We start from the raw sequence: 17,795 nt of genomic DNA on the forward strand, positions 1-17,795 counted from the left end.
TCACAAGAATATTCACATCTCAAATTTTGGATGAATATTCTTAAGTTTGTGCAATATTTGAGCTATTTCCATGCTAGAAGAACCAAATTAAGACAGACTTACTCAAAAGTTGAGAAACCCTCTGAATTCCTGCATGTACAAACAGTAATATCTAATGTGCTTTTATCTGCTTTATTTTTCAGGCTCTTTATGAAAATATGCTGGTGGAGCTGCCATTTGCTAGTTTTTTCCTCTCAAAATTATTAGGGACAAGTGCTGATGTTGATATCCATCATTTAGCTTCACTAGACCCGGAAATGTACAAAAATTTGCTTTTTCTAAAGAGCTATGAAGGGGATGTGGAAGAACTTGGACTCAACTTCACCGTGGTAAATAATGACCTTGGGGAAGCGCAGGTAAGAATGGCTTTGAATTTTTATTTTCCTTTTATCTTTTACTGATGAATCTTTACTATCCCTACTAACTATTTTTAAAATTTAAATGTGATGGGAAACAACTGTTAAAGGTGCTGTAAGTCATCAGTTGGAATTCTGACTCAGTATTTGGAGTAGAGAGTAACTGTGTACTTGAAAAAAAACTTCTGATGATTACTTAAAGGTTTTATCTTCTAAGGAGTAAACTGCAGTGATTATTTTCTAACAGTCACACATATAAAGTTCTATTGCTTGAAAAAAAGATGTTTCTCCAATTGCACTTGTAATAGTAGCAAAATTTAGATGATGTGTAAACTACAGAAGTACTGCCTAGTTTTAGAGTTGCAGTTAGCAGTCAGAGAGATTTTAAATAATAATGATAGTAAAGACCTTTTATTGTGAGATAAGCATTGTCTCCTTTATCTGTAATTTTCAAAGTAAGAGAGCCTGAAGTTTGATCAACCTCAATTTTTTTTATTACCCCCCACCCTTTTTTTTTAAGGGGTGAGATACCAGATTAGTCAGAGGGGATAAATGGTGTTAGTCCTTCTGAAAAGCAGTTACTTAGCTCCCCAAGTCTGAGTTTTTAAAGCAGTTGCACCATATAATTTGATTACAGCTTTTATTTGCTCTGTTGTGTCTACTAAAGATCACTCATAGTGGAAAATAAATGTCACTAGGGCTCTAAAAGCCTGCCTTAGTGTGCTAATGCAGGTAACCTCCTAGTAAAGTCTTCTGTCATGCCTCCTCTTTCAATTTTGAGGATTTAAAATTGAGGATTTCAAACTTACACTTGATTATGGCAAATAATAGGATGAAAAATGTAGATCTGACCACATTGTGATGAGCAGCAGCATCTGAATTCAGCCTCCTGTTGTGAGGCAGGAACCAGAGACTCCAGGAGGGGGTGAGCAGTGCTCTGGGTTTGCTGCTCAGGGGGCCAGGACTGTGCACATCTCCAGTGCAGCAGCACCACTGAGATGCACTAACCTGTCCTGGAAATTGGGAGTTGAATTCTCTGAGGCTGCTTAAGTCATGGCAAGTCTGCTGGCCAGGACTTCTACTTGAATGGTGTCAGGCTTGGATTTTATCTTACTCTCCTGTCATTCCTTTCCTGTCATTGTAGAAGATCCTAAAATCTGGATTGGATTAAATTTTAAAATAGTACCCTCAGATTTGGGATTCCTAAAGCACACTAAAGGGGAGAGGCAACAGTTGACTGATATAAGTAACATTTAATATTAAACAGGTGCCATATGTAATTTTCCTCCCTCAATTACACTCCCTATATGAAAACATCTGACCTGCACTGTCTTTAGAAAAACACTCAAAAACTTGAGATAAAGATGTGATACAGATGTACCCAGAAGCACATTCTGAGTGCTCTGTGTGGCTGGTACTGAACTGAGCACCCAGAGGTTGGGTTCTAGGGAGCAGAGCACACCAAATGGCAGTTTCCAGTATAACCTGGGATTTTTAATACTGGGGGCAAAGTCTGAATTCTGCAACTATTTATTTAATTCTGCTTAAAGTAATAGCTTTGTTGGTCACAGCTAACACAAATCCAGTTTAGTATCTAACTAAATTGAGGGCTATGGCTGCTATTTTCAAGACTTATAATTCGTAGTTGTTTGGCATAACTTTAAAAGGAAGATTAATATATTAGTCAGTTACTGAGTAACAAGGTGAAATGTAAGTTAAAATAAATATTCTGATGCTGTTTTGCTGGCTTTATACTGTAACATTTTACCCACAAACTATGAGCCATCTTTTTATGAGGCTCACTGCCTGTTAGTGTAGTTCAACAGAACCCACTGGTTCCGTCTTCTGCCTTTCAATGCAACAAGTCTCTTTTTATACTTCATTTCATTACCTTAATAAACCTCATATGGATAAATACATTTTATCTGCTGTTTGACTTGTAACTATTGCATACTAATTGCTTGTGCCAAGGTAAGGCTAATTCACTTTGGGAAAAGAGCTTAATTTGCACTCCTTAGGTTGAATGTACATTATATGTAGTTTTCAGCTAAACAGCCACTTTAGTGTTTAATAAATTAGTGCCCAATAAATGCATCATAAATCTATCATTGTAAATAGCTCTGCTCATGGCAGTGTCCATCCACCAATTGTGACACAAAAGCATTATCTGCAATGAAAGACACATTCAAAAGGGGCTCTATTGCCTCTGTCAGTAGTAGAAGGTAGAAATTCTATTATCAGTGTATTGATTCCAATCCTGTAATGTGCTTTTAGACCCCATTAAACTATTGTCAAAGTGCATTCACCAGAAGCTGAAAAAGGTACTTAATAATTTGCACATTAGACCTGCTAATTAGGGGAGCTATGCCATCAACCTTATCTTCCAACCCCAAATAGCTTTTGATAAAGATCTATCTAATGCAGTGATACCAGCCCACATTTCAGCTGTTGGGTCCCCTGCAGAAAATGGTGGCCAGTTGCAAAGTCTCAGAGGAGGTCAGCCTGTGGTTACAGGTCTGTATATTGATTTAGGTTTTCCTTTTATCTTGTAGATGAGATGGGTATGAAAGGTCTGTAAGAATAAGGTTAGCAAATTCAAGAAAATACCTTCTCAGACCTTTCTCCCTCCCCTTCTTTCAGTGAGGAAAGCAAGTTTTGTGGATGTCCAGGGCAAGAGGGAGATGTAAATACTCATTCCTCTTCCTTCAGAAATGTTGGATGCTGTACTCAGAAACTCTGCTTGAGAATATCAGTCTCACACTGATACTTGAGAGTACATGGATCACAAGTTGAGTGTGATCAGAAGATTCCATAAATAAAGTGTAAAAGCACAAATCCACAGAGAAGCACTGTGATACATATGGCAGCAGTTTCTATGAAATCCATATCATACAGAACTTGGTTTTGGGACACCTTGGGCTTTTTAAGCAGGTGTGAATGCCATTGCTGTCACTGAAAATATGCTCACTCACCAAAGGGGAGTTCTTTGCTTTTAAATTTATTTTGGGGAAAATTTTGAAGCCTTAAAAAGAGTTTTGAAAGTTTTTGTCTTGACAACCTCTTTACTAGGATGTAGTGGCATAGCTGGATGATTTTAGAGGTTTTTCAGCAGCAAAGTAATTAAGCTGAGGCTGAGCCTTCTCAGGCAGACTCTTAACACTTACAGAAAATGCATTCTTAGGCATTCATATGCAATCTCCTACCTGGAACTCCTGCATGAACATCTGGTAGGCATATGACAGGGAAAGGGAAAAGAAACTTTATCGACTTCTTTTCAAAAGGGGGAAGAGCTGTAGGGGTGATGTAAACAAAAGTGATCAGAGCCCAAGAGAAAAGATTCTCATCTTGTAGGAATTCTTAAATATCTGTAAGAACTGTGTGCAATTGCACTGGACGTTCTGTGATTCTGTGAAGAGATAAAGTGTCTTATGTCTTCATATGGGATTTTTCTGTCCCCTTTTGGTATTTCCCTTTCATTTTGAAGATGCACTTAGTGAGTTGGGAATCAAATTTATCAGAATTATATGAATACTTACCTAAAGGATATCTATGGTTTGATTGCCTTTAGTACATGCGATTTTGATTACAAACCAAGTTAAAATGCTTTTTGTTTGTTTAAACTTAGATCTGCAGAGTAGAAGCAGATGACACAGGGCTGTGGTTTCCTCATGTGGCCATCCCGGGTAACCTGGGTTATTGGCTTGCCCCATCTAGTGGCCAAGACTGGATGGATAAAATAAAAATGAAGCTGATGAAGTGTTTATGATCTATTAAGTTGTGTTGTGGCCTTTTTGAAAAGGAACTCTTCAACAATCATTCCTGACTTTTAGAATTAAGTGGGAATTCTACAATAGTTCCTTTAATGCCATGAAAACGCTGAGTGCATCTACCTTTACTTCAGTTTTATGTTTACCAAGTGTTACTGGTTTCTGTTTTACATTCTTCTTAGCCTTTTTGGCATAATTTATTTATTATTTGTGTTCTGTTATCCCTTTTGTTCTAGTCTGGGATGATAGTTTAACACAACAGTGGTAAAATTAACCTCACACTGACAAACTCTGAAAATGGATAGTTGGGTCTCTGGAAAACCCCAGGAAATGCCCTTAACTGAGTGCTGTACCTGTACTTGTGGCAATGCAGGGCTCTGGGGAGGAAGGGGAGCTACAGAAATGTTGCTGGATCAGAAATCAAGATTTACTACTTAAAAATATAGAAATGAAAGGAATAATAGGATTTAAAAACCAAAACAAAACAACTTTGTCCTGTTTTCTAAAAATAGCGGTCAGAGTGCAACACCTTTTTTTTTCTTTGTTTTGAAGGAAGAACTTTATGGGGAGAGAATAGGTTTTTATTATAGAATGAATGCAGCTTTCCTGACATGCTTAGAGCATTGTGGAGCCAGTGCTATTACAATGCAAATGTAAATTAATCTGTGTCCTGATTTCTGTTTGCTGGCCTGCAGGGAAGGTCAGACATTTTACTTCACCTAGTGCTGGGATGAATCTTAAAATACAGAAGTTTTCTAGAACACCCTGCCAGTAGTTCCCTTTGGCTATTTTAGGAAGGAGGTCAGTTCAAGCATCCTTTAGTGTAAATACTGAGCTCACAGAAATTGTTGTATGCACATGGAATGATATATATTCGTTTTTGTTGGTGTGTATATTCTTAAGAGATGCTTGATGAGTTAGGTGATACAAATATGCTTTAATGCATTTTAATGGCCTAATTCAGTGTGTCCATACCTCAGAGAGAAGGATTGTATTAAATGGTATCAGAAACCCAAGGGATTCTGCAAGAACCCAAGGGATTCAGAAACCCAAGTTCTGCAAAAGAAGTAGAGAAGGTTTGTAAGCAGGCAGATAGTGAAGTGTTAGTAATATTGAGGTCACAACACTGGTCTGTTCATGTGGAGCATCACTGGTTGCTCTGATCTCGTAAAGCTAAAGAGGACAAGAATTTGAGAAGTAAGAGAAAGCTTTCTGGTCTTGTTAGGCTTTGTAAAAGGTATTTTATAGGAGGAAATTAAAAGAGCTGTCTTTAGTTCCATGTTAAAGTTTCTGGGAAGATGAATGAAGTTGCTGCCCTTAAGTAATATCATGGATATATTTGAGGGGGAAGGAAAGAGCTGATTAGACTCTTCAACACTGAAATGAGGACAATAGGTATCAACAAACTTTACCCATTGGATTTGAAGTAAAAATTAGAATGTTTCATGTCAATAATTGGATTAATCTGATGATTAACTGTTCAGCAACAGTAGTAAAATTATTACAGTGGATGAAACACAGAGAGCTCAGCAGTGCAGGAGCCCCTTCTCATCAGCTGTTTCCACTGTGGTATGGAGTATGTCCCACACTTCTATTAATACTCCATCTGGACTTTACCAGTAAAAATACCCTCAGGCCAGCCAGTGGCCCCAGGCACTGGCCTGTACCCTCTGGAAATGGTCCCTGACTGTCCCAGGCCAGACACTGTGATGGATGGATCCCAGAGAGAGCCCTCCTGTGTCCCTGGTTCTTGTGGAAGGAACAAGATAATGTGTACAGGGTGTGAAATGGTGCCACCTACACTGACACCTTCCTTTTGCTTAATTCTTGCAGGAAGAGGGTTTAAGCATTATCAGTACCTGCACACAGACATGGTGGAATATTGATGAGTTTTTTTAATGTAGGAACTAACAAAAGGTAGAAGCTTGGAGCTGAAGGATTAAAGTGGGAAGTAAGACGTATTTTTAACACCTATTGTAATTCAGGTTGTGGTAGCTTACCAAAGAAAGTGGTAGATACACCATCACAGGATTGCACATCTCTAAAAATGTGCTCTAACTCATCTGTGGATTTATGGAGTTGAATACAGGAATCTCTAGACAGAATCCTCTGGCCTGTGTCATCTGGGAGGTCAGAATTCACAGATCTTAATGGTTTCTTTTGTCTTAAAGAGCTATGAATCAAGAAAAAGTCTGAATGCTGAAAAGCATTGTGAATTTTTAATCATACCATTTTGCACATTTTGCTTAGGACATGAACAGTTCACATTATTAGGTAGCATGTTAGAAAAGAAGCTCTTCATGTGTTTAATTCTGTGCTCTAAAGATGCCATTATTACCACATACTGAAGTGCACTGTTGGTTTAAATGAAGAAATTGCTGACTCCAGAGTGTAGGAAAAAACCAACAGTTTTTGGAAGAGTTCAGAAGGTGATGGTATTACGGCATTTTTAGGTTTTTTTAATTCTTCTCTTAAGTACTCTAATAATACCTTCCAATTGAGCTGCTGCTTAGCTGAATTAACCTCATGTAGTAAAGAGTAGAATATGTGAAGGCCTATAGTGTTCTAATAACAGCTGTCTTTGAACCTGTTATCTTAATGCAAGTACAGCATCTTTAGTTTTGGGATTTTTCTTTAAAAATTCTCCCATACTGAGGTACCTTGGTGTACTTGAAGGACAAAAGTTGAGCTTCCTAGTAGAAAAACAATACTTCGACTTGATTTGTGTTGTTGGGTTTTTTTTTTTACTTTCATTGAATATACTGACTGTGTATAACAGTACATTTTCCACAGGATGAATTGTGAATGCTGAGCTGGGAATTTTGACTCAGTGGTAATGCGGTGTTCAGCTGGGTTTCGGGGTGTCCCCAGTGGGCTGCAGTGGATCCGGATAGCTCAGTCCTGCCTGGCACAGGCTGTCCACCTGTCTGAGTTCCCAAGCAGTTCTTAGCCTCAGGCAGCCTTAGCAAGCTTAGGTGATATCAGCTCTTTAGTGATTATCAGCTCATTGTGATTTTAGCTCTTTGCTTGCTAGGTGCCAGTAGGCAGATGCAGGGAGAGAGAGGAGAAGGCTGTATGAGGTTCCACAGCGATGTCTTTATTGAATCTTCTGCGAAGGTTCTCAGTGACAGCTCTTCTCCCGAGCTGGGCAAAAGTAGGGGTTTTTATAGGATACAAGGATTTAGAAATTGTCCAGTAGTAAGGGTCAAAGGAAAGTGGCCTGTAGTCTTACAAAGAGATAAGCAAGGGTCCGAAGGCAGAAGAGAGGGGCTTCTAAGGTCCAGTCATTGTGACTCAGCATTTCCTATCCTAGGCTGCTGACCGCCAGGGAGCCCTTGCAGGCTCTGGGCCTGCTACACAGCGGCCATTGCTTTACCATAATGTGACCCTGCAGAATTCACCAGCAGCAGCTAGGGAGGAGCCCAGCCTGTCAAGCACATCTTGCCTAATCCAGCTTTCTGATGATAAACCATGGGGCTGTGTGATGAGCTGCATTGGCAGCTGGAGGTCTGGGTGCACAGAATGTGCTCTTACACATAACCAGAGAAAACAGCTTCCTTTGTAACTCCTCCTAATCTTCTATCTTCTTAGAGGTAAATATTCCTGAATGTGTCATAGCCATCTTCAAACGGATACATCACTGACTAGGATGATTTGCAGCCCCATTTCACAGTTAGGGCACAGAAGTGCAGTTTGCCAGGTGATGAGAATGGCTGTGTTTGTAGGTGGTTGAGCTGAAGCCAGGTGGGAAGGACATCCCCGTCACCAGCGCCAACCGGATCGCGTACATCCACCTGGTGGCGGACTACCGGCTGAACAAACAGATCCGCCAGCACTGCCTGGCCTTCCGCCAGGGGCTGGCCAACGTGGTCAACCTCGAGTGGCTTCGCATGTTTGACCAGCAGGAAATACAGGTACTGTGCTTAAAGCTGCACAGAGCAACTGCCCCTGACAGAAATAACTGCTGATTTCTGCCTCTAATGTAACGGTCTCATTTCCTTTGCTGTTAGGTTCTGACTTCGGGTGCACAAGTTCCTATTAGTTTGGATGACCTTAAATCTTTCACAAACTATTCAGGTAAGCATATTTTGTTTAAGTAAAAAAATTTGTTATGACTGACTTGGAAATAACTGAACTTGCTTTTCATTCTGTCTTTTAAGAAAAAGTTGCAGGGTCATTCTTGTTACCTTTGGCCAAATTCAGAAAATTGGCTAAAATTACAACCCAGTGTTATAAATGGTGGGAAATTGAGATACACAGTTTATTTTTTTTCACATGCTTAAATGCAAGTTTATAGCCAGATAATTTGAGGGAATTTATTTTCTAAATTAAAATTAGACTGTGTCTGAAAATAAGTCTGCAAATTACTTTGGGATAGTAGTTTCTACTACCTCATTTAGATACTTACCATTTCTCAGACAGTCTGAAGTGAGATCATATATTTTCCTTGTGAAAAATGCAAGGTATCTTACTTCATTTGTCCCCTGCATTCATCATTAATGTAATCAAAAAGTAGCTACCAAATCATCAGTTCACATCTGGGCTTACCTCAGGGTAAGCGGATTAATCAGTAACATCCTGGGTCTTGCAGATTTTGCACACTCTTGGAGTGAAAGGCAATAATCTGAAGTTACTAGCTAAATACTAAACTAAATAAAATGAAATTAAAATAGGCTTCAGTGAAGAAAACTGCATTTAAGAAGCTGAGGGATAAAGTAGCCATAGGTAAGCAATGAAACTGAAATTGCAGTGATGACAGAAGTTAACAATACAAGCCTGCTGGCTATATTATTTTCCCCAAACCTTCAAGATTTCATATGCTAGGTTTACTGAAGAATTTCTCTTAAATAGAGCTATTCTAGGTGTAAATCATTTAAATCTCATTGTAGGTGGCTACACAGCAGACCATCCTGTAATTAAAATATTTTGGAGGGTTGTAGAAAGCTTCACCGATGAAGAGAAACGCAAACTACTCAAATTTGTAACGAGCTGTTCTCGACCACCACTTCTGGGGTTTAAGGTATGTCCTCTGACTTCCTGGCAAGCTTTTAGAAATGCTGCAGATGTTGGTCCAAGTTTTTCTTGTCTAGGAATCTACAATTTGAGAATACGTGTCCATGACTACAGAAACAGCTTCAGTGTTTGCATTTGCATGTATAATAAGCACAGTTTTAAAATATGTAATGAAGTGTTCTTTTGCTTTCTATTTTAACTGTGAAATTTGATAAGCCTGCAAATCACTGATTAGAGCACTTGCTGTGTGTGATGGAAGGTCCTTGCTGCCATTTCATGTTGTGCAGGAGAGTTGCTACCAGTTTCAAGCAACAGGTCGAGTTAAGCCTAGTGTCGTCCAAGTCAGGCAAAAGGGAAGTTAGGATATAAAAGCAGTTATTAAATTTGAGCCTCTTAAATTAACCGTTTGAAGCAGGACATGTATTTTCTTCTAATTGCCATTTATCTGCTTATAGCTCACATCCCATTACTCTTAGCAGCAAAATATTCAGCTGCAGTCTCCAGATTGCTATTTACAGGGAAGCTTAAGTATCAAAACCTGCTGTATTGCTGATAAAACTAAAGAGAGGCCAAGGCAAGGTGAAGACATTTTGAAACGAAATTCTGGGGTTGTTCTACCCATGAATTTCAGTGGACTGCAAAATTTTGGCTAAGAACCAGCCATCACATAATTTTCTCTAAAATGTGGGAACATTCAGTGCTGTGTGGTGGTGTTACCATGTGGATGGATGGGCAACATCCTCCATCTTCAGTATCTGTAATCCATACCTCAGCTACACTCCTTTTATAGATACCTAGGATTGGAGCTGGCACTTTCAGTTGATAATTGGTCTGACTGTTCTGTAGGTCAGCTTCAGGATAAAATGAGTCATGTCTCAGACTCCCCAAAACATGCTAACCAGATCCCCTTTAACAGTAAAGAGTGTCCATAGATAGGGGTATGGAGACAATGGACATGGCTTTTGAATCACATGAATCCTGTCTCTGGTATTTGTCTATTGATTTATGTGATTCCTTATTTAAAAGTCTGCAGGCTTTTCTCCTAAACCCCCCAAGTCCATGTAAATATCACTGTGCAGTACTCCAGCAATGAATAGGATTTTACAGGACAGCAGGAAGAGCAATTGGAAAACTCTGGGATGAGACCAAGATAGAACAGTGCACATCAGTCACATGAGGAAGGGAGAATTGGGAAACAGCTGGGGAAACCAAGTAAGCAGAAGTTCCCATTTGTTGTCATCCTCTTTAATTACAAGGGGAGAGGAGGAAATGCAGATGTAGGTACCCAGCTTGGAGGTATCCGGTGTGACATTTGAAGAGATGGAGGAAGTGAATCAAAAGTCTAAAAATAATAAGGCTGACAGTGACACACTCGAAAGAAAAGCTAAATGTGGAAAGCTACAGTTTGTGTGTTCACTTGGGAGATGGGCCACAAACTGCCTGTAGCAGACATGGCTAGGAAAAATGAAAATTAGTCACCAGATTTTCAGCATGAAAGCAGTAAGTTAAAAGATGAATTCACTGTACAAGGGGCTTGCATGCTCAGCCACATGCAGCAGTGTTGGCAGAGGAAAGCAGCTGAAAGGGCATTGGAGCTTCTCTGCTGGGCAGCTCTGAGTGCGACCTTGGCAGTGGTGGCTGCAGCAGGACCTGTGAACAGGGATTTGCCTCCAAACCAGAGGCTTGCCAGGAAAGGCAGTGGGTGAATGTGTTGTCATCAGCAGGAATGCATTGCTAGCCCCTGACAGTGCATTGTTTGGAGCTTGGAAGGTGCAGAGTGTGAAGCCACAGGAGTGCTGAGTATTGCCAGCCAAGTAAACATGAGAACGTGTTTATGTTGATGGGAGACATGAAGACAAACCATCTTCAAAATCTGTTTGCGCTTCTAGTGTGTGTGCTGTATTTTTCTGGGAGAAACACAATTTCTGGTTCTTACTCTGAAGTTTTCTGTGTATTTCTGGTTCCCACTCTGAAGTTTTCTATGTATGCATTATATTGTGGGACCAGAATGTTTTCTTTAAGTCAGTGCATGTTAATTTAAGATTAGGAAATGTCTTGACAGTCATAGCTTATAGATAACATAGTCTAGCTTTGCATCATTTAAAAATGTTCAACTTTCATTGCCAGAGTCAAGTTCAGAATAACATTTACTAAAGCTAATTAAAGTTTAATAAGTTTAGTAAATGTGATTGTTACAGATTAAAAAGAAAATCATTAAAGTATGGTTGAAAATTGTTAAGTTCCAATCAGGTCACATAATAAATTGATGATACTTTTCCCTTCCAAACTATTGCAGTTTCCCGCTGTACAGTATTTAATTATGCAACAAATGGTGCCCTTGGCATGACATATCAATTTAGAACTCTATTTTGCCATTTTTAAAGCTAGAGTAGGGGAATTCAATTACCATTTTGAAAGGAACACTAAAAATGCAACATTTTAGCCATGAAATACTTTTAAGGCCTCCATTTGAGCAATAATTTAGCTTAGAATCTCATTGACCTTTTGCCTTTGAAGCTGGTTTTTTTTTCCAGTTTCTGAAATCAGAACTTTTTTACCTCAGGCAAGCTTTTGATAAAATGGATACTGTGTTGCCAGCAAAAGCAGTGATTTGGAGGTAACAAATAAATATATTTTTCACTATACTACTTTTTGGAAGGTGATAAATGGGATATTATTAAACCAATTAAATACTACATGCAAAATGTCTTTAAAGTGTGTTCTTCAGATCAGTAGTTAATGCATCAAAGAACAATCAGGGTTTGACAAATTTTTATCATTACAGGCTCACTATGGACATTGATATTGTTTGTGTAGCACTGCAAATTTGTACCATAGACTGTATGAACAATAACAAGTCATTGTATTTTCCTTTGAATCACATAAATTGCTTTGTGTGTTCCAAATGAGTGGATCTTGCTGGGACAAGGCAGAGAGAGACACAACACAATTCAAGAGTGGTTTTGGTGGTATGAGGAATGAAAGAAATGCCACTTGAGTGTCATTGTGACAGGTTTTCATCCAGTGATTTACTTTCTTTGTAGAAATGTGTGCTAGCTGCTACAGGGTAGGTGTGGCTTGTATACCTTTTTTTTTTCATACGTGGTTGTTTTTTGTTTTGGTTGCATCTTCCAGGAGTTATATCCTGCATTTTGCATTCACAATGGAGGATCAGATTTAGACAGGCTGCCTACTGCCAGTACCTGCATGAACTTGCTGAAGCTTCCTGAGTTTTATGACGAGAACCTGATGCGAAGCAAGCTCCTCTATGCCATTGAATGTGCTGCTGGATTTGAACTCAGCTGAGTCCAACCCATGCTTATGTGGATGACCTGCAGAAGAACGAACCAGTGCCTACTCTATAAGCAGCACCCATACCCGAGCAGTTTTAAGGGAATTCTGTCTACATTTCTGCAGCTCTTATGTCTTACCAAATGCCCTCGAATAGGTTTCATTTCTAAACACGATTTCTTAGTTAGCTTCCATTACTGAATATTGCATTGACACTGCTTTATGACTGAAAACAATGAATGCTGTGTGCAGCGTGGCTGATTTCTGTGTTTATGTGGAGAAAGAGCACATTTAAAGAACAGTGACATCTCAGTGAAATTAACCAAAGATGAAGCTTTGGCTTTGTGCTGTTCAAACATAAATAATTTTGCAAACTGGCAATAAAGTTGTGTACTGTGCGGTGCATTAGGATGAGACAGGGCTAACATCCTGTAATTAATCTTGTAGAAGGAAGGCAAGCAGATGTTTGCAGATATCCCAGAACTGAGAGGATGAAAATGCTCATTTCTGACAACCTAACATTGTAACTTATATTGTAGAGTTGTTTACAAATCATGGAGAGATGGGCAATCACCAACCATGTGAAATTCAACCAGGGCAAGTGCTGGGTTCTGCTCCTGGGACTGGCTGTGTGGACAGACTGGGGAATGAGAGGCTGGAGAGCAGCTGTGGAAAGGGACCTTGGGGTCCTGCTTGATGGCAAGTTGAACCTGAGCCAGCAGTGCCCTGGCAGCCAGGAGGGCCAGCCCTGTCCTGGGGACATCAGGGGCAGCATTGCCAGCTGGGCAAGGGAGGGGATTGTCCCACTCTGCTCTGGGCTGGGGCAGCGTCACCTCGAGTGCTGGGGGCAGTTTTTGATGCCACAATATAAAGACATTGAGCCTTTAGAGAGCATCCAGAGGAGGCCATGAGGGTGGTGAGAGGCCTGGAGGGGAAGCTGTGTGAGGAGTGGCTGAGGTCACTTGGTCTGTTCAGCCTGGAGGAGACTGAGGGGAGACCTCACTGCAGTAACAGCTCCTCGTGAGGGGAAGAGGAGAGGCAGGCACTGATCTCTGCTCTGTGTGACAGTGATGAGACCTGAGGAAACAGCATGGAACTGGACTGGGGAAGGTTCAGGTTGGGTATCATGAAATGGTTTCTCACCCAGAGGGTGGTTGGGCTCTGGAACAGGCTCCCCAGGACAGTGGTCACAGCCCCAGGTCTGCCAGAGTTCAAGAAGCATTTGAACAATGCTCTCAGACACTTGTGACTTTTGGGGTGACCTGTGCAGGACCAGGAGTTGGACTGGATGATCCTGATCGACCCCTTCCAACTCAGCATAGTCCATGATGCTATGACAGTTGTTGCAAAACTGATTTTGTTTCATATTACCTTCCCTCAAGATGGCAGACACTGAGATAAAATGGGTGTAATATTCCATTTGTGCTTTCTGAAACACTTTGAAGAAAACGGACTTGCATTATTTTAAGTTCAACCTTTGCTGCATCATTATCACTTGGACACTGTTCTGAATGGATGTGACTTTCCAGGTTTTCTCTGTCCTGTTCTGTCTTGTGCCTGTACAGGTTTGTTGATTGGTTGGTTGGTTTTAAATGAATCAGTCTCCTATTGCATACAGTACATATAGAAATCACCACTTTGGAAAAATATACATGTAATAATTATTTAAGTTATTTGAACCAAAGTTATCAGGCTTTATCTTTTATATTTGAAGCCTGTGGTGTTCACATTCCTTTTCCCTATCATTTCTTTCCATCTTAAATGCCATATCTGTGCCGTAGACATTAAACAAATTAACTTTTTTTTTTGTGATTAAACAGCTTTTATATTCATTTCCCTGCAGTATTTCTGCTGAGAAAAGTAAGTGGGAATATGCTGCTTAATGTAATTTGTTATCTGGGGAGAAAATTGCTTTCACATGGAAGGAGCTGATCCTCTAACAGTAGGCACATCGTAGGGTTTCGTATGCAAACTCCAGGGAGTTTAGAAAAGGAATTATAGTTCAGACTATAAGATTCATCAGTCCATCCCTCTGAACTTTACTTTTATATTTTAAATCATCAAAAATTACAATCAAATTTGTATTCATCTCTTATGCAAAAAAAAATATTTTGCTGTTACTGGAAACTCTGCTGGATTTCCTATTTAATAAGCAGTAACCAGCAATATCCTTTTAAATGTGGGGAAACTGAGTGGTTTTAAGATGTTTACTAGTAACCATATAAAAATGTATAATTTCTTAATTTGGGTAATAAATGAAGTGTTAAAATACTATTTGTAGTCTTGATGTACAGAAATAAAATGATTGGTTTTCTTTTTGGTTTTGCTTTAGGCTTTTTATTTATGTTAAATGTTACATGCTCAACCTATTCTTTATCCCAAATTCTTTTCTTGTATATTTTTCTACATAAATTATGAAACTTGTAAAGAAGTTGAAGAGATCAGTAATAGTGAAACTGCCTCCTCCTAATTGCAAAACCTGAACACTTCTTTTAGATAGCATTATTTATTTTAGAACCTAATGCTTTAAATATTTTGAAATTATTTTTCAATTCCATTATTTTGCTACATTGAGTAGTGTTGTATCTGTATTTTGTAAAATTAAATTAAATTTTTCTATTAAATATTTGTATTTTGAAGATTGTGTTGGAGTCATGCCAAGTACTGGTGACTGGTACTGTCCACTTTGTGCTTTTGAAAAGGAGCCAGTGTCCACTATTGCTGTCTGTGGCCAGGAGAGCAGCAGGGCTGCCACAGGGAGGGTAGGCTGGGGGAAGTGTGACTGCACAGAGCTGTACTTGCAGTGATCTCAGAGCTGCAGAAACCTCCAGGAGAGAACTTGAGTTTGCTGGCGGTACTCTGATGTTTTATTTCTTTGTTCTGCAGCACTCAGTGGTGTTTGTGTCCTGTAGATGGTGTGACACTGGCACAGGCAGGGCATCAGAGCAGTTGTGTTTCACTGTGCACAGGCTGCAGGTCTGTGCAGCTTCACCACCTTCAGATCCAGGCTGCACTGAGAGCACAGTGAGGCTTTCCTTGGCAGCCAGTGCTTGCAGCTCTGCCAGCTGCTCTCAGACCGGCAGGATGAAGCACGAGTCCTGCTTTTCAATGATCTGTTGCTGGGTATTTTAAGGAACAGGAGGTAAAGGTGTGAGAGGTAACAGGCATGTCCTGGGGAGCAGGGGGGGTAGAAATGATCTCTTGTAGCACTTACATAGCAAGAATTGTTTCTATGTGAAACTGGATTTTCTGGATTTTAAAAGAAGACCAAACTGGCCCCCAGTGGTCATGCTCCCAGGGTTGAGGTAGGCAGAGGCAGGCTTGCATGCAAGCAACCTGAAATTTTATTGTAGACTTGATCATCAGAATTAAAGCAGTAATAATTACGAGTTTGGGGTTGGTTTCTGTACAAGACAACCCTTCCTTAAAGTAAGTTTCTGTACTACAGTGTTTCTTCCTCCTAGTTCAGTACTTGCTTTTTGAAAACGCAAGCATTTTCTAATTGGTTTTTGTTTTCAAGTAGGTTTGGGTTTGTAACTTTGTAACCTGTTCTACAAACATTTTTGTCAAGGTCTGTATGATAGAAGAGTTCATGAATTTTTCACCTCTACAAAGTTCAAAGGCGTTAAAAGTGGAATAAATAAATGAAATTAGCACTTGGTCTCTTTCTTCCAGTGAGAGTTTTTCCAGATGGGGGTTCAGTCCTGTTAGGTGGATTAAAATAAAATAAAGCACAGCAAACCAAATCAGGAGTAATTGGCCTTGTCCTTAATCTCTGTTGTCTTCCATCGTGGTCCTGAAAGCCAGACTTGTATAAATATTAAAAAGCTGATTTCTAGGGAACATTTATATATCTTTAGAAGAGGGAAGATTTCCCTCCAGTTTCCTGCATAAACACTGAGCTGACAGAAGTTTGATTTGAATGAGGAGGATATCTTCAGGTATTTTTTGGGGAGGTGCTCCATAAAAATAATCAAACATGAGCTTCCCGATGCTATTAGTAGCAATGTTGACTTTCTTTTTTTTGGCATCACTTGAATAATATAGCACAAACATTCTCAATCCTGTAAAGGGGTTTGGAATTCAGAGAAAAAACTGAGTGCAGTGAGTTCATACATTTTAGTTTCTACCAAAAACTATTAGTTAAATACCAGTGAGACAGCACATATTCTTGCCACCACTGAAAAGCACTACAGCACAGAAAAAAAAGGAAAAAGAGGAATATTTGTTGGACCTGTAATATTTGCTCATATACATGAATCTGTGTTAATAATGGTTTGTGATGTAAATGCTTGTTACTTTTTTTTCATGATGCTTTTGCCGGTCAGTGAAGGAGAGAAGAAATTAACATGGTCTGTAAAACTGATCAGGATATCTATATTTTTATTGACTTCTGCTTTTGTGAATAAAATAATTTGAGTTTTCTTGAAACTCTACAGAAACACTCTTTCATTTTTTTGCAGTAAATTGGGCATTCTCTTGTTAAAAACTGATGGTACTGAATAGGTTCTAAAAGAATCTAATATTAACTGTTTCTTGGTCTTGATAGTATTGTTGGAACTGGCCACCCATGGCAGTGATGGAGTCACATTCATGGAGGAATTTAAAATTCCTGGAGATGTGTCACTGAGGGACTTGGTTCAGTGGTGGGATTGGCAGGGCTCGGTTAATGGCTGGACTCAGTCATCACTGTTTTCCAACCTAAACATTCCCATGGTTCTGCTTTGGGATGGTTCCTACCTTCAGCTTTCGAGCTGTGATCCCCACTCTGCCAAGGAAGTCCCAGCTCTGAGGATTACCTTTGTTCAGGGTGGCTTTCAAACAATGCACTTGCTCTGCTTTGTAAAAACTTCTTCAGAATCTTTGGAAAGAATAAAACTCCATGGATAGAAGTCTGAGAAGCTGTAATTGATAGTGAGGAATGCTACTCTGTCAGCAAACACAAAAATTTCAGCTCCTGGAATTCTAGCACATGTGGGCAATTTAGTTTTTATCTCCTTTGATAATTAGACTTACCGGCTTCCCTTTGCTTATTTATTATTTTCATTGCTAAATACACTTTTAGTTCTACTTTAATACTTATAAAGTTAGTATTGTGCATATTTCTTTTTGACTGTTTAGAAATAGCAGCATAAATGCTTCAGCTTACCTGCTACTAAAAATGTGGTGAACATAAAACTACAGAAAACTCCTCTTGTAGGGCATTTCCTAATTTGTAACATTAATAAAAACACAAATGCCCATGTATCTGACCTGGTTTTCAGTATGTATCTGGTAGTCTGGAAAGTGCATTAAATTTCTCATGTGTGTAGAGAGGCAAGAAGTGATC

General features: G+C 39.5%; 1 protein-coding gene across 1 annotated transcript in view; it reads left to right on the forward strand.

The window, feature by feature from the left end:
• UBE3C (ubiquitin protein ligase E3C) overlaps positions 1-13,585 on the forward strand; it is a 69,258-nt gene extending 55,673 nt beyond the window's left edge. The window contains 5 exon segments of the mRNA XM_030967863.1: positions 183-395; positions 7,888-8,076; positions 8,173-8,239; positions 9,052-9,182; positions 12,311-13,585. Coding sequence (XP_030823723.1) covers positions 183-395; positions 7,888-8,076; positions 8,173-8,239; positions 9,052-9,182; positions 12,311-12,481 — 771 coding nt within the window. The 3' untranslated portion in view covers positions 12,482-13,585.
• The last annotated feature ends 4,210 nt before the right edge of the window (positions 13,586-17,795 follow it).

Source organism: Camarhynchus parvulus, chromosome 2, assembly GCF_901933205.1.
Source record: "Camarhynchus parvulus chromosome 2, STF_HiC, whole genome shotgun sequence".
NCBI classification, from domain to species: Eukaryota; Metazoa; Chordata; class Aves; order Passeriformes; family Thraupidae; genus Camarhynchus; species Camarhynchus parvulus.